The sequence below is a fragment of the Geotrypetes seraphini genome, chromosome 3 (genome assembly GCF_902459505.1).
Source record: "Geotrypetes seraphini chromosome 3, aGeoSer1.1, whole genome shotgun sequence".
Lineage (NCBI taxonomy): Eukaryota > Metazoa > Chordata > Amphibia > Gymnophiona > Dermophiidae > Geotrypetes > Geotrypetes seraphini.
In genome coordinates this window covers 29,054,859-29,079,601 of record NC_047086.1, presented here as the reverse complement: position 1 = coordinate 29,079,601, position 24,743 = coordinate 29,054,859, and the positions used below count along the sequence as shown (strand labels likewise).

At 41.4% G+C, this 24,743-nt stretch overlaps 1 protein-coding gene across 2 annotated transcripts in view; it reads left to right on the top strand.

Annotated features, from left to right (window-relative positions):
- MDN1 (midasin AAA ATPase 1) overlaps window positions 1–24,743 on the top strand; it is a 943,760-nt gene that overhangs the window by 738,723 nt on the left and 180,294 nt on the right. For both annotated transcript variants that reach the window (XM_033936734.1, XM_033936735.1), the window contains exons 72-75: window positions 5,568–5,641; window positions 10,399–10,591; window positions 15,558–15,717; window positions 23,179–23,325. In XM_033936734.1, coding sequence (XP_033792625.1) covers window positions 5,568–5,641; window positions 10,399–10,591; window positions 15,558–15,717; window positions 23,179–23,325 — 574 coding nt within the window. The remainder of the gene's footprint in view (window positions 1–5,567; window positions 5,642–10,398; window positions 10,592–15,557; window positions 15,718–23,178; window positions 23,326–24,743) is intronic.

Below are 24,743 nucleotides of genomic sequence, written 5' to 3'. Positions count from 1 at the left end.
TTTCCAAAGGTAAGGCTGCTTTGCAGTGTACCCACTTGGACATCCTGCATTTACAGTTCGGGAGCTCAGGGACTATTTCCTTGGAAAACATAGTTTGCCCAGGTTCATCCACTAGTGGGTTTGAGTGCAGGTTCCATGGCGGTTTTCCTCCAGGATTGGGGCCAACTGCATTCCTCTCCCCGTTTAACATGCGCTGGTTCTGGAGGGGGTTGAGGTCTCTGGCCGGTGTGTTGGGTCTGAGAGGCAGTCCAAAGAAGCAAGCAGTCTGGATTCCAGGCTTGTTGAGGCAGAGGATCTCCCTGCAAGCTGTATAGCTTCCATTCTGCAGCTCCCAGCACACAGCATGGGAATAGCAGTCTGGCAGATCAATTTAAGGGGTCCTTAAAATTTTATTTTTGAAGGTTTCTAGAGCTAGTGCTAGATTCCCTCTCCTCAAAAATCGCTATTTTTGATTTTTCTGTGTGGTTTCCCCAGGCTGCTTTTGGCACTAAAATCACTGCCACAATGGCCATCTTAGATTTCCCAATTTGAAATATAAAGCTTCTATCTGCCTCAAAACACCTCGTTTTTTATTTTTAAAAAGTAGAATGGACCCCTCAGGTCAGGATACTTCAGATTCATTCTCTATTTCTGGTGGATGGCAGTCTGAGGAGCATCCATGTGCCGTGTAGCACATTGGGGGGGGGAGTCACTACTGTAACCCCTCTCTCCCCCATCCCCTCGGGAAGTTCTAGGACTCAATCCACCCAGGGAAAGAATCAAAAGTCGAAATTTGAATTGGGGAGCAGAAGAGATAACTGAGGGAGATTGATAGAGATCTATAAAATCCTTAGTGGAGTGGAATGGGTAAATGTGAATTGATTGTTTACTCTTTCAAAAAGTACAAAGACTAGGGGCATGCCATGAAGTTTCATAGCAGAACATTTAAAACAAATAAGAGAACATTTCTTATTCAGTGAATAATTACTACTTTTTTCTATAGCACTACTAGACGCATGCAGCACTGTACATTAAACATAGTTGAGCACGAGAACTCATCAGAGCACGTTTTAAAAGCAGTTAATGTAGCTGTGTTTTTTAAAAAAATGTGGACAGATTTCTGGAGGAAAAGTCCATAAACCATTAAGGTAGTCCTGAGGAAACATAGAAACATAGAAGATGATGGCAGAAAAGGGCTACAGCCCATCAAGTCTGCCCACTCTGCTTACCCACCCCCTGTCTATGCCCTAATGACCCAATTTCCTTATCTTGACACTCGTAGGGATCCCACATGGGTATCCCATTTATTCTTAAAGTCTGGCACGCTGTCTGCCTCGATCACCTGCACTGGAAGCTTGTTCCAATGATCAACCACTCTCTCTGTGAAGAAATACTTTCTGGTGTCGCCATGAAATTTTCCGCTCCTGAGTTTGAGCGGGTGCCCTCTTGTGGCCGAGGGTCCCTTGAGAAAGAAAATATCATCTTCCACTTCGACACGTCCCGTGAGGTACTTAAATGTTTCGATCATGTCTCCCCTCTTCCTACGTTCCTCAAGAGTGTAGAGCTGCAATTTGTTCAGTCTCTCTTCGTACGAGAGACCCTTGAGCCCCGAGATCATCCTGGTGGCCGTCCGTTGAACCGATTCAATTCTGCGCACATCTTTACTGTAATGTGGCCTCCAGAATTGCACACAGTACTCCAGATGAGGTCTCACCATGGCCCTGTACAACGGCATTATGACTTCAGGCTTTCGGCTGATGAAACTTCTATTGATACAACCCAATATCTGCCTTGCCTTAGATGAAGCCTTCTCCACTTGATTGGCAGTTTTCATGTCTGCACTGATGATTACTCCTAAATCTCGTTCTGCTGAAGTCCTAGTTAAAGTTTCTCCGTTCAAGAAGTACGTCCTGCATGGATTTCCGCTTCCGAGGTGCATGGCCTTACATTTCTTAGCATTGAAGCCTAGCTGCCAGGTTGAGGACCAACTTTCCAATGTAAGCAGGTCCTGCGCCATATAATTCTGTAAACTGCATTCACTTACTATATTACATAGTTTGGCGTCATCGGCGAATAGTGTTATTTTACCTTGAAGCCCTTGAGTCAGATCCCCTATGAATATGTTGAAAAGGAGTGGACCCAGGACCGAGCCCTGCGGCACTCCACTGGTCACCTCCGATGTTTAGAGAGGGTACCATTAACCACCACCCTCTGAAGTCTGCCACTCAGCCAATCATTGACCCATGCAGTTAGTGTCTCTCCTAACCCCATCGATTCCATCTTGCTTTGCAGCCTGCGGTGTGGGACACTGTCAAAAGCTTTCCTGAAGTCCAGGTACACGACGTCCAAAGACTCTCCCAAGTCCAACTTTCTTGTTACCCAGTCAAAGAAGCTGATGAGATTGGATTGGCAGGACCTACCCTTGGTGAATCCATGCTGACTGGGATCCCGAAGATTCCCTTCATTCAAGATCGTGTCCAATTTGCTTTTAATTAGTGTTTCCATGAGTTTGCACACTATTGATGTGAGACTCACCGGTCTATAATTCGCAGCCTCTGCCCTGCAACCCTTTTTATGCAGAGGAACGACATTAGCTAATTTCCAGTCCAGGGGAACTTTTTTCCCCTTACTTAGGGAGAGATTGAATAGCTCAGCCAACAGTTTCGCCAGGACATCGCTCAATTCTCTGAGCATTCTTGGGTGCAAATTGTCTGGTCCCATGGCTTTGTTCACCTTGAGTCTTGCCAGTTCACTGTAAACTTCACCTGGTGTGAACTCAAAATTCTGAAACGGGTCTTCTGTGCTTTGTGTTGCCTTCAACTGGGGACCGTGTCCCGGTGCCTCACAGGTGAAGACTGAGCAGAAGTATTCATTCAGTAGTTCGGCTTTATCGGAATCTGCTTCCACGTAACTTCCGTCCGGTCTTCTAAGGCGTACTATCCCGCCTGTGTTCCTTTTTCTGTTACTAATATACCTGAAGAAGGATTTGTCCCCCTTTTTAATGTTTTTTGCCAGAATTTCTTCCACTCGAAGTTTTGCCTCCCTAACTGCCATTTTGACCGCTGTAGACCTGGTCCTATATTCTACTTTTGCCTCTCTTTTCTCCGTGCGCTTGTAGGAGAGAAACGCTTTTTTCTTCTCCTTAATGAGGTGTGAGATCTCCGCGGTGAACCATTGGGGTTTATTGTTTCTTTGTCGTTTATTTACTGATTTTATGAAGCGGCTAGTTGCTTCATGTATGGTTGATTTCAGTGTTAACCACTTAGCTTCTACATAATCGGTCTCCGCTTGGTCCTGCAGCGTCTGATGGACGAAATCTCCCATGCGTGCGAAGTCTGTGCCCAAGAAATTGAGTACCTTTGTTTTCGTGTTTGATCTAGGGAAGCCTTTCCTAAGGTTGAACCATACTATATTGTGGTCGCTGGAGGCTAGCGTATCTCCTACTGAGACCTCTGAAACGCTTTCCCCGTTGGTAAGTACCAGGTCGAGGATCGCCTGGGCCCTAGTGGGCTCCGTTACCATTTGTTTGAGACGTGCTCCCTTTATGGAGGTTAAGAGCCTCCTGCTACCGCTGGTTGTCGCTGAAAATAAGTTCCAGTCTGCATCAGGCATATTGAAGTCCCCTAGCAGTACAGCTTCTCCTCGTAGAGTGATATTCTCTATGTCTTCAATTAATTCTGCGTCCATGTCTTCCAGTTGTCTTGGGGGTCTGTAAACCACACCTAGATACAGGCATTTTTCTCTGCCTCTTGCCAGGTTTACCCAGAGGGACTCCCCGGTGTACTTGACATCTGTGATCCTGGTGGTTTTGATGTCCTCTTTAATGTATAGAGCTACCCCCCCTCCTAACCTGCCCTCTCTGTCCTGACGAAGTAGATTGTAGCCCGGTATAGCCATATCCCACCCATGTGAGTCCGTGAACCAAGTTTCAGATATTGCCACCACATCTAGGTCGGCATTCCTTATTTCAGCCTCCAATTCTAGAATTTTGTTACCTAAACTGTGTGCATTGACATACATGGCCCTCCATATCTTGTGTTTGCTAAGTCCCTGTGAGGCGTATCCTACCCGAGTCGGTGTGACTCCCAAAGAACTGTTTGCAATGTGGGTACTTACCTTGGACATGGAAGCGGAGTTTCGACTCACCTCATCAGGATAATTCCTTTCTGCACTAATATGTGAATGGGTACCCTCCCCCGACTTACCTAGTTTAAAGCCCTGTGAAGCAGGCGGGCTAGTCGGTGTCCGAAGACGTTCTTACCCCTACTGGTCAAATGGAGTCCGTCTGGTCCCTGAAGTCCTTGTAGTGCTTCCCCATGGTTTAGGAATCCAAAGTTCATATCCCGGCACCATCCCTGTAGCCACTCGTTCGTCCTCAGGATACGTTCATCTCTGGCTCTTCCCTTGCCTCTAACTGGGAGGATCGATGAGAAAACCACCTGCGCTCCTGTCTGCTTCAGCCTCTCACCCAGTGCTCCAAAGTCTCTGGTGATGGTGTCCGGTGTGTTCCTGGCAGTGTCGTTGGTTCCTATGTTGGCAAGAAGCATAGGAAAGTGGTCTCGGGGCGTGAGTAGTCTATCCAGACTGGCGGTGACATCTCGTATCCTGGCTCCAGGCAGACAGCAGACCTCCCTAGATTGCATATCCGGTCTGCAAATTGGTCCCTCGGTGCCCCTCAGCATGGAATCCCCGATGACTATTACTCTGCGCTTCTTTGGGGGGAGCAGGTCAGTTGTCCCTGGAGTTGGAGCTGGGTGTTGGGCCTGCTCCTGTTCCTGCACTGCTTATCTTTGGGATTAAGTAGCATGAAATTGTGCCACCTTTTGGGGTTCTGCCAGGAATTTGTTATCCAGACTGGCCATTTTTGGAAACAGGATGCTGGGCTATTTGAACCCTTGATCTGATCCAGTAGGGGGAATGTTTATGTTCATTGGCTGGCAAAGATCACAGATATCTCAAAACTGTATCTTCCAGGGTGAGTCCTGGACTGGTCTAGCAGGATTTAAGGAAATATATCAGGTATGAGTATATTTTACCTTATTTTCATTCCATCTTTTTTCAAAGAAAATTGGTAGTACTACCTCATTTTGAAGAATTCTTTACTTTTAGTAAATGAAATATGAATTCCTACGATTTTGCTTATTCTTTGTGACTCTGTGCAACGCTGCGTGCGTCTGGTATAGTGCTATAGAAATAATTAATAGTAGTAGTAGATGACAGTGTCTTCCTCTGCTTTGCTCAGTTCTGCTGCTTTTTAAAAACTTTCTGTATATCATTTGCTTCTCATTGGTGATAAAGGTGAAAAATATTCCCGCTCTCTATAAATTATAATATATGAAGTCCAGGAAAAAGCTCTCTGGCACAATGCAAGTACTATAGCAAGTGTTAGCCGTAGAATCTGAGAGACTGAGATCATAATCTATACACAGTGGTTTAGGATTGAGAATCATTACTGACATAGCACAAAACCCATTTGGAGATGCTGCCCCCTCGCAGTTTTCAGCATTGCAGTCGCTTAGATTAGTGATAAACATTAACTTAAAAAATAAAATAATAGTTCTTTGAAATAAGAGCGCTTTCTTTTGCAGGATTTTGTAAATATCTCAAAGTGGAATGATGCCAATTTCTGGTCTGTGAAGCAGTCTGTAGAAAAGACACACAGGTAATGGTGAAAAGGGTTAGAAAGGGGAGAGATCTGTGTAATATATGAGTAAAATGTATTTTCCATGCATGGGCTTATGGTAAAGGAATAATGTGCTTATCTGTACAGGAATAAGATTCTATTCAGTAAATGAAACCAGTAATTCGTTGCATCAGGTGTGCCACACTCAAAATGATAAATTAAACTTTTTCGGGACCCCAGCTTGCTAGCTCACACCCTGATTTATCAGGAGCTTGAGTGTAGGTTGTTTGGCCCCATAGCAGTCTGGTAGGTCTCTAGCAGGTGCCTGCTGCATTCACGTCCACTGATCATAGTCCAAAAATTCTAGGAATTCTGAGGTCTGTCTGGCTTCGGCCCGACTGGAAGCCCGAAGACTTTGCAAATCCTGTTCTTAGGCAGAAGTATTCTCCAGTTTTCCAGCTGCAAAATGACAGGCACCAGCATAGTACTGTGAGTACAGGCTATTATAGCCTATAGGGAAAATCGGGGTAAAAAATCCATACGGTCTCTGCTTGGCTTTTGAATCTCAGGCACAACAGCCCTCTGTTTGGCTTATTGTCTTACCTTAGGCAACCCTCAAACAGGCTTTTGTTTAGACTTTCTGAAAAATAAAATTATCATCAAGCACCAGGGCATCACGTCTGGGTCACCTATGAAAGAACCCGCTGCTAGGCTTCATCATTTACCTCTCTATCTAAGAGAGAATGACCACGCCACATACTATGTGCTTTAGAATAACGCTGATATTTTATTATAAAAATGCTATAGTAATAAATGAACAGCGAATAAAATAATTATAAAGAAACATTCAGCATATAATCAGAGAGCACACAGGAAAGAGATTTACGACATGACAGAGTGCCGGCATCTATCAGTGTAGAAAATGTCTCTGAATCTAAGCTGCATTCTCCACATTTTTATACTTTTTATGACATCACTAGAGGATCACCTGATCTGGTAAAACATAATTAAGTTTACCCTGGACACATCCTGTTCCTAAACCCCCTTCTCAGCTCTCATGGGCCTCCTTGTCCATATAAGGTGTGGTTTGTTTCTGTTCTTATCTCTCTTATACAACTGGAGACAACTTTTTCCATTCTGCTTAGCCTGGACTTTTGGCCAAGGACAGATGAGTCATCTATAGACAGTGTTCAGGTCTGCATGTTCAGCTGAAAGTTTGTTTCCTTGTAAATGCAGGTTAATTTACTGGGAAATTCACCATCCATTTTTTATAGACTTAGGTTTCAGTCTGAGCTATTTTGTATACCTTCTTTGCCTCCAGCAATTTAGACAGGTCAGGGTCCATCTCAGGGGGTGAGTCTGAAATTTCAAGTTTTGAGGTTTTCTGGGGCCACCTCCAAAACCCCCTTCCTATAATTTTTTGAAATGACTTCCCCAGGCTGTTTTCTGACATGAAATCACTGCTGCCATGGCCATCTTGGATTTCCCAATTTCATTTAAAAAACTTACATCTGCCTCAGAGGGCACATTTTTCAGGGCTCCCTGCTGGAGCTCTAAAATAATGACTTTGCAAAGCAAAGATGCATAGACACTGTGGAGTCCAAGATGAGTCAAGCTGAGTCCCTGCATGCGTCTTCTGGGCCTTCTGAGCAGGGCTTTACCCCTGACTTTGTAAGTCTGATGTGGAAAGCTTACTTAAATTTTCAGGCTCTCCGTGCGCCACCTGCAGATGCGCCGGCTGCTGCTCAAGGGGATATTCCCTTTCAGAGTGCACCCCCACCAGAAAAGGGTCCTGATCAGAACCAAGGAGACTAGTCATAGAAAGACTTGGAGGAATGGGGGTCACAATCCATGCCATTACTGTCCCAGGGTGAAGCTTTGTTTCTGGGGGATTTGGGTTCTCAGTCAGAAACCGTTAAGAGATAGAGGTAGCCCTTGACAAAGGAGGTACCCTACAGTACTCCGTCTTTTAATGTCGGCAGCACTATTAGAACTTATTACGGATTCACTGGGGGAATTAAAGCTGGAATTCCCACAGACCCCAGCTACACAGTGCTCAGTTATCAGTGACACTAAGACTTGGACCACATTTTTTTCCCTTGCATCCAGATATCACATTGTTAATTATGGAACATTGGGAGACCCCGGAGGGTTCTTCATAGGTGGCTAAGACAATGTCTAAGCTCTACCCTATGGCTCTTGAATTTCAACAGCTCTTTGTACAACTTAATAAAAAATTTTGTTAACTGTTTTGGAATATACAATGTATATTTTTTGGTTTTTATTTTTATATTTGGGTTTTTTCTCTCCATCACGTTGGACACTCCCAATGAAGAAAAGTTAGCAGCCTTTCACTTCAATTTATATAGAAACATGATAGCAGATAAAGGCCAAATGGCCCATCCATTCTGCCCATGTACAGTATCCACTATCTCCTCCTCTCCTTAAGAGATCCTAAGCGCCTGTCCCACGCTTTCTTGAATTTAGACATTCTTTGTCTCCACCACGACTACCAGGAGACTATTCCACATATCTACCACCCTGTCTGTAAAAAGTATTTCCTTAGATTACTCCTGAGCCTGTCTCCTCTTAATTTCATCCTATGCCCTCTCATTCCAGAGTTTCCTTTCAAATCAAAAAGACTTGCCTCATGCACATTTATGCCACATAGGTATTTAAATGTCTCTATCATATCTCCCCTCTCCTGCCTTTCCTACTGAAGGGGGTCAGCGACCTCTATTATGATTTTTCATGAATTACTTTGCCTGAAGGAATGTGGGCCTTGCTCATTATTTTAGAATAAGTTTCATTTCCTTAGTAGGGTACCTTTTTCTGGGAAATCACGTGTTACATTTCTATTTCTGCTTAAGAAAGTGATAATGTACCTCGCTCTCCTGTACATATATCAAAACTGCAATGCTTAGATAAGTTGTGTATTTACTATAGGCTCATAAGGACCAATGGTATGCTTTGTATTAGGTCCAGTCATGAGTTGTAAAATTGTCAATAGTTAACCTATAGAAACCCCCTTGTAGCGTCCAATATGTATATGAGAATGGTATAAAAGAACTTGTTTTTCCTTATTTGGACATTTCTGAGGCAGAACTTTTATTGCCCAGGAGTCCTGCATATGCTGAATAAAGATACTTTTGTACTTTCTTCACGTCTCTGGTTTTTGTGGCTGCCCAAATGACCTTTCACTACAAAGTATACATATTGAGATCTTTGTCTCCATACACCTTATGATGAAAACCACCGACCATTTTAGTAACCTTCCTCTGGATCGACTCCATCCTGTTTTTATCTTTTTGAAGGTGCGGCCTCCAGAATTGTACACAATATTCTAAATGAGGTCTCACCAAAGTCTTATACAGGGGCATCAATACCTCCTTTTCCCTACTGGCCATACTTTTTTCTCCTTATGGACCCCAGCATCTTTCTAGCTTTCACAGTCATCTTTTCAACCTGTTTGGCCACCTTGAGATCATCAGTAGAGGGAAGCATGAACTCTTTAAACTAAACTAAACTAAAGATTGCAAGCCTTCATATTTGGGTGATGTCATCTGACTGAACCTGATGCAGGAAAACATAGCTTAAAACTAGTCTAGAACAAGCATGTGTATCATTTCATGTGCTACATCATGCAGGGCTGCCTCAGTCTTTGCGTCCCTCTGAAGCTGGTAAGATTTCTTTCCTGCTGCGCTTCACAAAATGTTTTCTTCTTGTATGTCATTAGCAGACCAGTCCAGATGAATGAGTTTATGTTGCTGTACCAGTAGAAAATCCTGTCAAGGAATTTTCCTACATTCCTGAGAACTCCTGAGCCAATATTTCTCTGTCTTCAGTAGATGGTGTTGACATCTGGACAGCTCTGGTGCAGTTATGGCAGATTTAGGTGGAAATTCATTGGGGCTTTTTTGTTCTATCTTTCCTGTCTAGCTTTGGGTTGAGTTAGGGCTTCTGAACAAACAGTCCTAAAGAGCTGATTACTTATGTCCCTAAGAGTGGGAGGAGGTGCAGGGAAAATCCCTGCAGGGTTCACTTCTGGTAAGTCCCAAAGGTCTGTGCCTGGGAGCAGGCTTACTTGCAAGATTTGTGATCTGATGGCAGCTGGGCTGGCTTAGCTAGTTGCATAAAGTTTGTATATAATTAAATATATATTATGCAAGTCTTGAGCAGCCCAGCCTCTGTAAGCCCCTGGCATCCTCAATCAGGGAATAATATCAGCAATCCTCAGCATGGGGTAAGAATTGCCTCAACTGTATGACCTAGCAGCCAGAACTGAATCCATTAGTGACAGTTGAGCAGAAGGTGATTTAGATGTTATGCGAGGAGAGCATATGCTTCAGACCTTGGTGCACGATCCATCTTATGCAACGGTTTTCAACAATAAGATGATGCAACAGTAGGTTTATATGGTTTGTCCTGCAAAATCTTCTTGAATTGTGCAGAATCCAGCTATTTCCCTCAAGGCCTGTTTTCTTTAATTGTAAAGTTGCCTCAAAAATACATAGAAAGGAAAAAGCAAACAGAAAAAGAAAAATCTTGAAAATGGCCTTTAGTCATTCAGAATAATTCTGCTGTCTGCTCATTGATTATTAGCACTTTTGGGATTCCCACTCTCCCCCACCTTTTTAAATGAAGTCTATCAAAATGTGAGCTAAATGTTACAATCCATTCCCTTCCCTCCCTAGCTAGAATGTCTCTTATGAGGACATGAATCCTGCTGTTCAATCAGAAAAATGCTACAAGTAACTTGATTTTATTCTTATTTATTCTCTTTGTCTTGATTGTAGAACCCTCTTTAAGTACATGAAGAAGTTTGAAGCTGCTCTTTGTGAGCCTTGTCTGTCTTCACTTCTGGAGAGCACTGGAGAGCAGCAGCTGGACTGCATGGCTGGGCAGGAAGCACCTGATGTTCATAGCTCAGTGCAGAGGCTAAACAGTGTGCTCAGGGAAACGTTGACTGCCAGAATGGACAGCTTGCAGGTACATGCTTTTATTTGAGTTTTCAGCCTAATTAACACTAATTTCAAATTGAAAGCAGTTCTACATGCAGAAAGTGAAACACTCTCTAAACTTCACTTTCTGCATGTTGCACTGCGTTCAGCTGTGTATAGCTGAAATTATCAGAAGCAATTAAGGAAAGATTTATAAACTATAACGAGTTTTACTTAATGCAAAGTTGTCATTTCTTGAATAAGACATTCATTATTTTTTCTGCAGCCCTCCAGGTACATAAAAATCCAAAATGTGGCCCTGCAAAGGGTTTGAGTTTGAGACCGCTGCCTTAAAGCAAGGCTTTTTAGTCTTGCATATGGGGAACACTGCTGGCTTCAATGCGGGGGGGAGGGGGGAGGAGGAGGAGGCTGAGCAGCTGGAGTGCGTTGTACTTGCACAACTGCCTAAGACCAGTTGGGATTCTTATTGCTTAGTTTAGTTTCCTTTTCCCTTAATTATAAGTGTGCCTGTATATTTAGTGTATATCAATAACCTTCCATTCACTCTGATGTTTTCTCTCTTAAAACTGGGTTTCAAGATTTGATATATCTGTATATCTGTGTATATCTGTGATATATCTGATATATCTGTGTATCAGGATATCAAATCCAAGTAAATTAAAATTAGGGCTATAATGGTGTTTTATTTTCATTTTTTTTATAATGTCATAATTTTTGATACATTATTTGGCCTTGAATCATGCATTAGAGTGTCCTCTAGAACTCTACAATTATGGGTCCTGACTTTAACAGAGTGTAATATCATCACTCGCTCATATTTACCATTAACACTACTAGTGTCCCAGCCCCAGGTTAACTCGGGAAGCAGAAAACCTACCTTAAGGATTAAAATGGTGACCTTCCATTTGATATTATACAGGACTATTACTGTACCACTAAATTAGCCTTTTTTTCTGCTTTTGCTTTGTGTACACCCGTGCCATGCTCGCTTTAGCAGTCATCCAGTGGGGTACGACAAACACTTCACCAAACATGTTTATAGCCGCAGAGAGTAAGACCAGACTCAGAGGAGCTCATGAGTGGGGAACAGGCCGAAAAATTGGAGCACATAGAGGTAAGTAAGGAGGATGTCCTCAAACAGATAGACAGGTTAAAATGCGGTAAATCACCGGGCCCGGACGGGATCCACCCAAGGGTTCTGAAGGAACTAAGACAAGAAATAGCGAGCACAATCCAGCATGTTTGCAACCTATCCTTGAAAACTGGTGAGGTACCAGAGGACTGGAAATTGGCGAATGTCACACCTATCTTCAAGAAGGGATCGAGGGGTGACCCCGGGAACTACAGGCCGGTGAGCCTGACTTCAATTATAGGGAAGATGGTGGAAGCTATGATCAAGGACGGCATTTGCGAGCACATCGAGAGGAATGGCCTACTGAGAACAAGCCAGCACGGATTCTGTAAGGGAAGGTCGTGCCTAACGAACCTTCTGTACTTCTTTGAGGGAATAAGCAGTCGGGTGGACAATGGGGAACCCATAGACATCATTTACCTCGATTTTCAAAAGGCTTTCAACAAGGTGCCACATGAAAGGCTGCTTAGGAAGCTGTGGAACCACGGGGTGGGAGGGGATGTGCACAGATGGATCAAGCACTGGTTGTCGGGTAGACTGCAGAGGGTCGGAGTGAAGGGCCAATATTCTGACTGGCGGGGAGTCACGAGCGGTGTGCCACAGGGATCGGTGCTGGGGCCGTTACTCTTCAACATATTTATCAATGACCTGGAAAAGGAGGCAAAGTGCGAGGTTATAAAATTTGCAGATGATACCAAACTGTGCGGTAGAGTTAGGTCCAGGGAGGAGTGTGAGGACCTGCAAAGGGACCTGGACAAGCTGGAAGACTGGGCAAACAAATGGCAAAAGCGCTTTAACGTGGAAAAATGCAAGGTCATGCATATAGGGAAAAAGAACCCGTTGTTCAACTACAAATTGGGGGGGGGCATTGTTGGGAGACAGCAGACTTGAGAGAGACTTGGGTGTGCTGGTGGATGCATCACTGAAGCCATCTGCACAGTGCGCAGCAGCCTCGAAAAAAGCCAACAGGATGCTGGGCATCATAAAGAGGGGCATAACAACCAGGACGCGGGAAGTCATCATGCCATTGTATCGAGCGATGGTGCGTCCACATCTGGAATACTGCGTTCAGTATTGGTCGCCGCACCTCAAGAAGGACATGGCGGTACTTGAGAGAGTCCAAAGGAGAGCAACAAAACTGGTAAAAGGGCTGGAACACTGCCCATACGCTGAGAGGTTGGATAGGCTGGGGCTCTTCTCTCTGGAAAAAAGGAGGCTCAGGGGAGATATGATAGAGACCTTCAAGATCATGAGGGGCATAGAGAGGGTGGATAGGGACAGATTCTTCAGACTGAAGGGGACAACAAGTACGAGGGGGCATTCAGAGAAACTGAAGGGAGATAGGTTCAAAACAAATGCAAGGAAGTTTTTTTTCACCCAAAGGGTCGTGGACACTTGGAATGCGCTACTGGAGGAAGTGATCAGGCAGAGTACGGTACAGGGATTCAAACAGGGATTGGACGGATTCCTGAGGGATAAAGGGATCGTGGGATACTGAAAGAGGTGCTGGGATGTAACACAGGTATAGAAAGCTAACCAGGTAATAAGTATAGAAACCCAACAGGTCGTGCATGTGCAAGACCGGAGGGTTAGGACTATGATGGGAAGATAGGACTTCAATGAGAAACCAAGGTGGCAAGGGAGCCCCTTCTGGTGATTCAGACAGGTCGTGACCTGTTTGGGCCGCCGCGGGAGCAGACTGCCGGGCAGGATGGACCTATGGTCTGACCCGGCGGAGGCACTGCTTATGTTCTTATGTTATTAGCAGAAAAGCTCACTGAGGATGCAGTGCTGATGCTCACACATCAGAATAGATCAGCTTTCAAACTGATCAGTAAACAGCCTTTTACAAAGAAATATCTTGAATGAATGCTTCCTAGTATTTCCATTTAAGACCTGCTTCTGAGCACAACCAATTCACATGATCTACAGCCGAAAACAGCAGCTTCAAAATGCTTCAATCTTTCTGAAGACGGTGTTGTTGATTTTCTCTCAGTAGACGTTCTACTTTTTCCATCTTTTTGTGGTTTGGTTACTAACATTCCTTTCATCGCCTGACTCTTGTTCAAGCCTATGTCTAGCTGGCCAGTTTTGAAGCCCTAAATTGTAAACCAATCCTGATGTCTTGACATCCAACGTATGATTACTATGCAGACTAAACTTGGAGTAACCTGGGTGAGTAGGATGGTTCATGGTAGTATGCAAAAAAAAAAAAATCAACCTTGTCTCCACAAGGCTTATTTTTGTCCACTTGATCTGTCTTACTCGTGTCAAATTTCAGCTTGATTAGACTGTATTTAGAGGTCACCCCAGCATGCACTATTTGTATGAGTTGATTGTGCATGATTAGTTTGTATGGTGTCATCTAGTTTGCGATCTGCACCTGAAAACTGGCTCCTTGGGATGTCAGCTGTCAACTGCTAAACTGCCATGTGGACTGGATGTTCTTCGACTGGTCAATTTTCATCACTATGATGAAGGAAAACCTTTACCAGAAAGCTATAAGTTGGCGTGTTAGTCAGTGATGGCAGTATGGGATTGAGCTAAGATACCAACACAGCGCATAGACTCTTGCGTTAGGAAGTTGAAGAAATTACACAAAGAGTATTTGTCCATAAAGAAACACAGAGCACGTCAACGAGAAGGTGTTTGATATTTTAAAAAAAGATGTTATGACTGAACTTAAAAATGAAGATCAAGAATTCCTACAGAAGCAAAGGCAGAACGTGTTTTTTTGCTGTATGAGTGGAGTTGACCTTCAAACAACTGCAAAAGAATGCAGAAAGAGGCAGCACGAGGAAAAAAATCATGCTAAAAGTGAGGTATAAGGAAAGGCAGACCAAAGCAGTTACCCATATAACATCTGAATTGTCATCATCTTGACAAGTCTGAAAGTGAAGTTGAATATCGGCCTATGAAATCATGTCTACTGAGGTTGCCAGTACAGTATTGTTTTAAAATAAAATGTGTGATTTTCATTTGTATATAAAGGAATAAAATTAGTCTTGTGGAAGTGGGTGTCTTGGACGAAAAAGGTGATTCTTTCAGTATGGGTTGAAGATTCCCCACCATCGTTTTGGGTCTGGAGAAACCAATTGCATGCATTGATGCTTTTAGAACGGAGGGCCGCTTGCTCTAGTCTTAAAGGGAAGCGTAACACCTGTATTCAATCGCTGTCTCCTCAGGCTCGTGGTGACATTTTAAACACCTTTTGACACACTTTCATCAGAATTAATATATAAGGCATGGGAGACCTGATGTGCAGGGCACTCCCCGTTTCCTTTTTTCATCCCCCCCCCACCTCCCTTTTTTTTAAACAAGGGTTGGGGCCCTGGGAAGCCACTTTAGATCGGAGGACTATGAGTCAAAGTCCTCTGAATGTATTTTGTCTTTCTGGATTTGTACTTATTACCAGGGCAGAGGTGTGGTTTTGGGGATGGAAGGTAGGAAAGATATTTGTTGTATCATGGGCACTATCTAATGTTTGCGAGTGATTGTATAGGTTGTTTGTATTTTCAAAACTCAATAAAATTGTTTCAAAATAAAATTAGCCTAATGGACAAACAAAATGTGTTAATTTAATTTTTTGGACCACCCTACTGGGTGAGGTATTAATGAAAGCACGCTCTCCTTATAGCAAAGTGTATAAATGCGTTAGAAGAAAAAAAACATACAAGTCAACAGTAGACTCTTAAGGATGGCAGGTAATTTGAAGAACAAAGACCCCTGATCTGAAAACTGCATTGTATACTGTACGTTAGATGGACAAACTTGGTCTGTTGTATAACTTAACAGCATCCTAGTAATCCACTAGAGTTTATGATAACTGTCTCTTTGGACTTTGTGCATCATCCTTCTTCAGGTTGGTCCTTCAGCAGAAAGACAGGCTGCCATTGTTCTTCCCATGACTTCTCTTCAGCGCCGCTTGCCCAACCTTGCCAAGCGAATGAAGAAAGTGTGTTCAGCATTCCTGGAGAAGAGCTTGCTGCTGGACCTTCTGGAGGGCCTTGATCTCTTCACAGGTGAGTAGCTGGAAGTCCTCCAGAAGTTGTGTGGTGCAGTGCCTTCCTTGCAGGCTGCACTTCATAATCTGACTCATAGACTCTTCACATATCCTTTATCTAACAAACTCATCCATTCTTTTTCAGAATCACCAGGGTGTATCTACTCAGTCTTATTGTAACAAATTTATAGATGTAAATATATGCACATTTATGGAGCTATATGACAAAGCAGGTGACTTCCAGTTAATGAGTGAATGTGGTGCAGTTGTTAAAGCTACAGTCTCAGCACCCTAAGGTTGTGGGTTCAAACCCAAGCTGCTACTCCTGACCCTGGGCAAGTCACTTAATCCCCCCATTGCCCCAGGTACATTAGATAGATTGTGAGCTGCCGGAACAGATAAGGAAAAATGCTTGAGTACCTGAATAAATTCATGTAAACCATTCTGAGCTTCTTTGGGAGAACAGTATGAATAAATAAATAAATGAATGAATGAATAAATGAGTTAATAGCACAGATTGCTGGAGTATTGGGTGACAGCAAATTTAGTATAGTGGTATAGAGTCTTCCATCTGTTTGGTGTGGTGGCTTAAAGTCACTAGCCACTGGAAAAGCTGTTTGGCAAGCAATGTGAAATGAGATGGTGGGCTCAGCCAGTTTGAATGGAAAAGTGTATATAGCTGAAGAATCACCGTCACAGTTTAATACAGTTGTTGTCACAGAGCAGCCAAAGATAGAACAGACAGGTTTAAGGAGCCTTTCCACGGAATATGGAAGGTGCTTTGATCAAGCTTGGGGTATTGTGAGGGAACTTAAAAATCCTCAAAAATATGTGAAACACACTAAATCCTTATAAGCTTGGCTACAATACAAGACCAAATGTCCAACCTGGAACTATTGGAGAATTATCATAAGGATCTCAAGCGCTCACAGCTAAAAGCTCGATTTATTTTTCAAGCTAATAACCAAAAGGTGAGCTATCATTGGTCCCATAAATTCTCCTATTTTAAATTCTTCTTTTTTATCTACAAACTTTTTATATATAAATATATTTTTTTATAAAGTGTAATATAAATCCTATTTTGCTTCATACATGTTGCATTACAATACTTCTTCAGTATACTGGTTTTGATTAATAAATAGCACTCTCTCACTCAAGATTGTACTTAAAGAGTACTTAGCTTCATGACGACGGAAGATCTCTGTTTCGCTCATTATTTTTTATATAAGAGCTTCATCAGGAAAAACACCAGCATTACCGCTGTAAATGAAACAAAACAGCACTTAAACTCCAAATGCATAAAATATTTTACTATAAATACTAATATTAAATGCTTGCATTAAAGAAAGCTATATGGTGATCCTTCCGGTGACACTTTTAAATGTTCTACTGCTTTTCAAACGTTCCAAGGAACTCTTTATCGTTTTAAAGCCCCTCCAAAGCTTTTTTTGTCCCTATTCATAGTCAGCTACTGTCAACACACTAACCTTATGTTTTTTCTACCGTTTTTATCACTTTTACATCGTCTATAGATTTATTTCAATGCTTATTTCCAAACACATAAAGCAAGGGTATATTATAATCAAAAGTTAAGCCTACTCACCATCTTTGCTTAAGTTAACCGAATAATAAAGTTAACATGCAGAAAGACTGCAAATCACAGAGGCACAAAGTGCCTGTCGGTATTTCTCGCCGTCTTCAAGAACACCTAGTTCAACTCTAGTTTTTAAAAGATGTGAGGGCGTCTGATGTCGCATCCGGTTCCACCTACTTTATGGCTACACTGTGTCGTTCCAGCAAATGTGTCAATCAACATATTTTATATATAAAATGGAAGTTTTTTAGAATATAGGTCACCAACCATAGAAATTAACAAAAGATTTTACTAAGTTTAATATTGCTTACGAAGTTTAATATTGCTTATTTTCATCTTTAAACACAGCACAAAAAGTTCTTAAATTGGCTTCTCAAAGCAGTTTTAAATATTTTTCAGTTAGCTTAAACCTAAGCCCACATCCGATCCTTACTCAAAAAAAGACCTGGCAGTTAATAGCTATATTTAAACCTTGCGGATGTAAACAATGTAGGCGGTCAATCCATCTTTGTTCAGATTGTAGCAGTTTTTTCCCCCTATCCCCTCCTCTTACAGACACCGGTATTCTGTCTATAATCATACATTTTAATTCCTCAAAAGTGTGATGATGTTCTAAACAATGAGCTACAAGTGGAGCTTCTTTTCTTTTAAGTTTTAGACAAGATTTGTGCTCTGCCATTCGTACATTAAACTGCCTGGTGGCTTTGCCAATATAAATTTTTTGGCAAGGTATTGTGAGGGAAACCAATATGCAAGGTACTGTGGATCTGCCCTTTATTTGCACCAGGCAAAATAAAAAAGGAATATGCAAGCACCAGGTCTCTTTTAGGTGGGTGACTATGTAGGCTGAATCAGATGTGGGGTTTTCCTGTTGTTTGGAGGAAATGCCCTGCTTTCCCAATTAACTCCTCTGAGAAAATTAGGACAGATCTCCATGCAACTAGTGGGATAAAACTAGGAATGACTCTGCTTGTTCCCTATTCAGTTTATTGGATTGTAATGTTGAACATGTAAAAATTTTATCAATTGGCACTAAAGGGGCAGTGTTTTTAACAAAACAGACTACAATTAGTATTTTCAAACACTGGTTATTGTACATTAGCTTTCAGGGCTTCCCAAATTTGTCTTGGAGTCTCCACAGCCAATCTATTTTCAGGATATTCAGAATGGATATGCGTGAGATCGATTAACATCTATTTGGTCTCTAATGTATACCAACTTTTCATGTGAATATATTGTGCATAACCTAAAAATCTGATTTACCATGGGGTCTCCAGAGCAGGTTTGAGATGCTCTAATTTAGAGGTACCAGTAACCACTTCTGTAGTATCCTGCCCACTTATCTATTTGGGGATATTGATCAGTTTATGGATACATGAATCAATACTAGTACTCAGATTCTAAATGATATGGCACCTTTGAAAGTTAGAAGAAAGAGAGTGAGAAATGTAGACGGGTGGTTTGATATAGAGCTTCTAACAGAAAAAAGAGAGTTAAGGAAATGGTTAAAATCTGGCTCCTTAGAGCATAGAGAGATTTGCAAGCAAAAATTGAAAAACTACAAAATTTTAATAAAGGAGAAGCGAAAAAACTTTTATGCCCAAAAGATTTGAAATGTATCAATCAATAGTAGCAGTTTATTTAATTTGGTTAATGATCTTTATGATATAGAGTCACTTACTGTCAATTCTACAGAAGAATCTATTTTAACTGCAGACAGTCTGGCAGACTTTTTCAACTCTAATATATAAAAATTAAGGGCCTGTCCTTCACCATGGGTGTTTTCCTATTCTCCAAGATTCTGATGTCTTTAGAGTAGACCTATGTTGGAAGAAATTCACAGAAATAGACTGGCAAACTTTTAGTAAATCCTACAGTAGTTATGTAAAAACCTACTGTAGATTGGATAGCTGCCCACCCAATGTTATGAAGGCTGCTCTGGTTAATTTTAAGGCTAATTTGCTGCTTTAGATCAACTTTTTACTATCTAATGGGATGTTCCCCGAAGACCTTGGTCAAATTATGATCACACCGATTAGAAAAAACATAAAAGAATCCTCTAGTATCGCATCTAATTTTAGACCCATAGCTAGCATTCCTCTGGCTATTAAGTTAAGGGAGGGTGCGGTTAATACTGAACTGGTTAAATATTTGGACAAGTTCAATATCTTGCATGATAATCAATCTGGTTTTCGGTCAGGTTTTAGTACCGAAACGGTCATGGTCTCGTTATTAGATTATCTATACTCACTATTTAGTCAGGGTACAAATGCTATGATCCTGCAGCTTGATTTAAGCAGTGCATTTGATCTGGTGGATCACACTATTCTGGACTGTGTAGAATCCATTGGAATCTCGGGAAACGTCCTTAACTGGTTCCATGGTCGTACCAGGTATTTTAAGGATGACATCTTCTCCTTTGTTGGAAAAATTCTTGCGGGATTCCCCAGGGTTCCCCTCTTTCCCCTACTTTGTTCAATATTTATCTAGCTTCATTGGGAAATCTGCTGCAAAACTTAAAGTTTAAGTTTTGATTTATGCAGACGATATTACTATAGTCATCCCACTTACTGTCTCCTGAATTTATTAATCTCCTTACATCCATTATAAATCAGATTGAGCTTTGGATGACAGCTTTTAAATTGAAATTAAATAAGGAAAAAACTAAATTTTTTTAGCAACACCTAATGACAAGCTCAAAGAAACAATGATACAGGTGAATGGATTGGATTATAAGATAGAACAATCTATAAAAATATTGGGGGTAACATTGGATAAACAATCTTACATTGGAAAATCATACTAATTTTCTGAGTAAGATGATTCTCGATGCTCTGGAAGCTTCGCACCATTAAGAAGTACTTTGACGAAACCTCTTTTCGGTTGTTGATGCAATCTTCCATTTTAAGTATTCTAGACTACTGTAACATCGTATGTCTAGGGGACCCTATGAAAATTTTAAAGAGATTGAGAGTAGTTCAAAATACTGCAGTCCGCCTTATTTACGGTCTAAAAAAATGGGAACATGTCATTCCTTTCTACCTGAAACTACACTGGTTGTCAGTGGAGCTTAGAGTGTTCCAAGTTTTCATGCATCTTTTACAAAGTAGCGTTCGGTCTGTCACCAGGTTACTTACTTTCTCACTTTTCTTGGAGTCATTCTAATAAAAACACACAGAGAGCGCAGTTATTTATATATCCCTCTGTAAAATCTTGACATTATAAGAAGTTCCTTGATAGAGCCTTTTCTTTTCAGGCCGCCAAATTGAATACATGGCTCGGTAAAATGATGTTAGAAGCTTCTTCTTATTTAGATTTTAGGAAATTGTTAAAGACTTATTTATTTAATAAGTTGATATCTTAACATTTTTTTCTTAACTTCATTATTTTTTATCACTTTTTATCTCTTTTTATCACTTGCATTTCTATCTTTCCCATACAGATCCTTTGTACTTGTCTCAAGCTTCCTTGAAATTAGATAATTCATAAGATCAGCAAATAAAACATACATGAAAACAAAATATAATTTACAGCAATGAAATATAAGCACAGTTCCTTATCCTTTTTTCCCACTTAACACATCAAGTGCACAAGACTAAATTCGATACAGAAAGTATCAGAGTACTGTTGTTAGGTGCTATCGACTCGTGTTCAAGTCCTAGCAACTTGATGAATTGCGAATCTAAAAAGAAATCGGTTTTATGCTAGTCTGGAAATTGTCCTCCAGCGTCATTCCCATGGTTTTCAACTTGTCCAGCCATCTGATTGCAGGTCATCCTCTTCGTCTGGTTACTTTGATGTTCCCAAACGTGATGTCCTTCTTCAGTGACATCTCTCTTCTGACAGTATGAAAAAAATAATACAGTCATAACTTCATCATTTGGGCTTCGAATGACATAGCTCTTCCAGAATCAATTTGTTAGTTCTTCTGGCGGTCCACAGCACACCTAAAATTCTTCTCCAGCACCAAAGCTTTCACATCTGTAACTGACCACTGAGAAGATGAGTGCATGGATTAACCTGATCTTCGTTTGGAGTGTTACCGCCTTACCTTTGAATACTTTGTCGAGAGCCTTCATTGAAGAGCAACCAAGTGCTGTTCTGCGGAGTATTTCTTCCCTGCTAGTTGCTTTTTTATTTACAAAAGAGCCCAGCAGATTGAAATCCTTTACAACTTATATTCTATCCCCTTAAAGCTCAAAATCCTCATCATTTTCCATGTTCATGATCTTTGTCTTGTTTAAGTTCTAATCCTATATTATAACTTTCGGCTTTGACTTTTCTCAGTAAATACAGCATGTCTTCTTTGCTGCTGGTGATGAGCATTGCATCGTCTGCATTGTGCAGGTTGTTTATATTTCGGCCACCAACTTTGAAACCGACACTCTCTTCTTCCAAGTTTGCTTTTCTGAAGATGTTTTTTACCATACAGGTTCAACAGGTAAGATGACAAGATGCATCCTTGCCTGACACCAATCAGTATTGTCGTATTCAGTTCTCACTGCAGCTTCTTGATTTTCATATAGGCTCTCTATCAGCTATCAGCCGAGTTATGTGTTTGGGTGTTCCCATTTGCACTAGAGTTCTCCATAGTTTATTGTGATCCACACAGTCAAAGCTTTGTTGTAGTCAATAAAGCAAACGTATAAGGATTTTTGGTATTCTTTGCTCTTCTCCAGTATCCATCTAACATTGGCAATAATGTCTCTTATTCCTCGACCTTTTCTGAAACCAGCCTGAACTTCGGGTAGTTCTTGTTCAACTTATGATTGGAGCCTTCATTGTGTTATTTTCAGCAATATTTTGCTGGCATGTGGAATTAATGCAATTGTTCTGTAGTTGTTACAGGCTTTGGCATCACCTTTCTTCAGTATAGGTATGAACAGTGATCTTCTCCATTTGGTTGACCATGTTTTTTCCTTCCAAATCTGTTGACACAGTTAAGTGAAGGCCATGATAGCACCTTCTGAGCATTTTATTCATTCATTTAGAATACAGTCAATACCAGGTGACTTGTTTTTTCAATAAAACTGTAATTGCTGCTATGACTTCTTTTAAAATATCTGATTCTTCTTCAGCTTCAGTTCCCCCAATGTTATTCTCATTGCCTTGTTTGTAAAAATTTTCCATATATTCTTTCCATCTCTTTTTAATGTTTTCTGGATCATCTAATATCATTCCATTGGCGTTTTTAAGCATCCCCAGTCAAGGTTGGAATTTCTGTCACAATCTCTTAATCCCTGATACGCTTATCTGGTTTTTCCATTTACATGTTCTGATTCAATTTTCTGACAAATATCCTTGAATACACAAAAATTTCTTCAATTGTTTTCAAAAGAAACAATAGTTTGTCAAATTCCTAATCTTATTAAGCAAATTGTTCTACTCAAAAGGTATATCAATTATTTCAGTGATTACATATTTGCAAAAGACAATACTAATTAGCAGCAAAGATCTGTAACAATCTATCCTTTCTAGATCAAAGAGCTCTCTTAGCATCATAGGGTATAACATCTTACATAAAATAAAGGAGTATCATTTGCCAACACTCCAAAAATCAAGCTTAACACTTTAAAATTTAAGCCACCACATGTCTGCCAGCCAATGTAAGGCTATCATAGAAGGTATAGGCTGGAGTTTGACCATAAAATAATCCTACATACCAAGGTACAGAGTTTGAATATCAAATGGGCCTGAATTGAAAGCCAATGCAATTTTATTAAAATTGGGGTGGCCCAATCAATCCTCTTACCAATTCAAATCAGTCAGGCAGCAGTAATCCTTGGTTGTATTGCTATTTTACAGGGGTTTTTTTTCTTTTAGAAGATGCTGCATTTCTGAGTCTCTTTCTAAATTCATTGTCTGGCATTTTTGTTTTCCTTATAGGTGATATCATTGACACAGCCCATGAACTTCAGAACCTCACTGTGGATCAGACAGTAGACAAGGACAGGCAAAAACTGGAGGTCAAGCACATTCTAATGCAGAAACAACGGGCCCTTTCAGACCTCTTCAAGACACTCTCAAAAATTGGTAACAATTCTGTTTTTAGGAACACAATGATTAAATCTATTGCAATGACAGTAAGATGTTTGAGCAACTAGGCATGTGATGGAAGGACATTGCAGGTGGTAGGAGTCTGATCAGCAGACTTATTGCCACATTAAAGGCAGACAAGATACAAATGATGTCATTTAACAGTAGTTCATTTAAATCTAAAAACAGATTCTGTAGGTTTTTTTAATCATTGAATTCAGTTGCCAGTTGTCTTAAGATGTTTTAAGTTTTTACATATTGATATTAGCATTTTATAGAAGTTGTTTCATCTAGTTGGAGCAGCCTGTTTAAGGCTAGTCTCAAGCTTTAGAGAATGACACAGGGACACAGTTTGTCCCCATCCCTATAGGTTCTGTCCACCCTGTCCTCATCTCCATCCTGCCCCACAGGCTCTGTCCCCGTTCCCTTGTTATCCGTGGTACCCTTTCTCGTGTCATTCTCTACTTGTTATCCTGACCCAATTTAATGGCTGGGGTTCATTTGACTATGGGTGCCTTCTTTGGCTTAAGCTTCTGTTTGGGGGGAGGGGTAGAGTAACTTCTCCAGAGACAAGCAGGGGAGATGCAGACACACATGTTGGTGAGGTCCTCAGCCTGATCCTCTATGTGTGTGTCTGTGCTCTCCCCTAGCAATAGTAAGCTTTAGGCTTACTGGGCATGTACAGGAATTCCTGCCTTCAGTAGCTCCTCCCCTCTCCAGCTCGTTTTTTCTCCAGCCTCTCCTAAGGTCATCGCTCTCCTTCAGTCTCACACACACAACAGAAAAATTAACCAAATTCTGCGATAGGGTACAAGAAAAAACCAAACCAGGGAACAATTCTCTTTTGAGCAGGGACTGGCTTTTGTGACTCTGTACAGCACTGCGTACATCTGGTTGCACTATAGAAATAATTAATAATAGTAGTAATTCTACTACAGTTGGGTTTGTCTCTTGGTCTGCAACGTGACATAAACACACTTGAGAAATGGGCCGCGACATGGCAAATGAGGTTTAAAGTGGATAAGTGTAAGGTGATGCATGTCGGTAACAAAAATCTTATACACGAATACAGGATGTCCGGTGCAGTACTTGGAGAGACACCCTCAGGAAAGAGACTTGGGAGTACTGGTCGACAAGTCAATGAAGCCGTCCATGCAATGCACAGCAGCGGCGAAAAGGGCAAACAGAATGCTAGGAATGATTAAGAAGGGAATCACGAACAGATCGGAAAAGGTTATTATGCCGCTGTACCGGACCATGGTACGCCCTCACCTGGAATACTGCGGCCAGCACTGGTCGCTGTATATGAAGAAGGACACAGTACTACTCGAAAGAGTCCAGAGAAGAGCGACTAAAATGGTTAAGGGGCTGGAGGAGTTGCCGTACAGTGAGAGATTAGAGAAACTGGGCCTCTT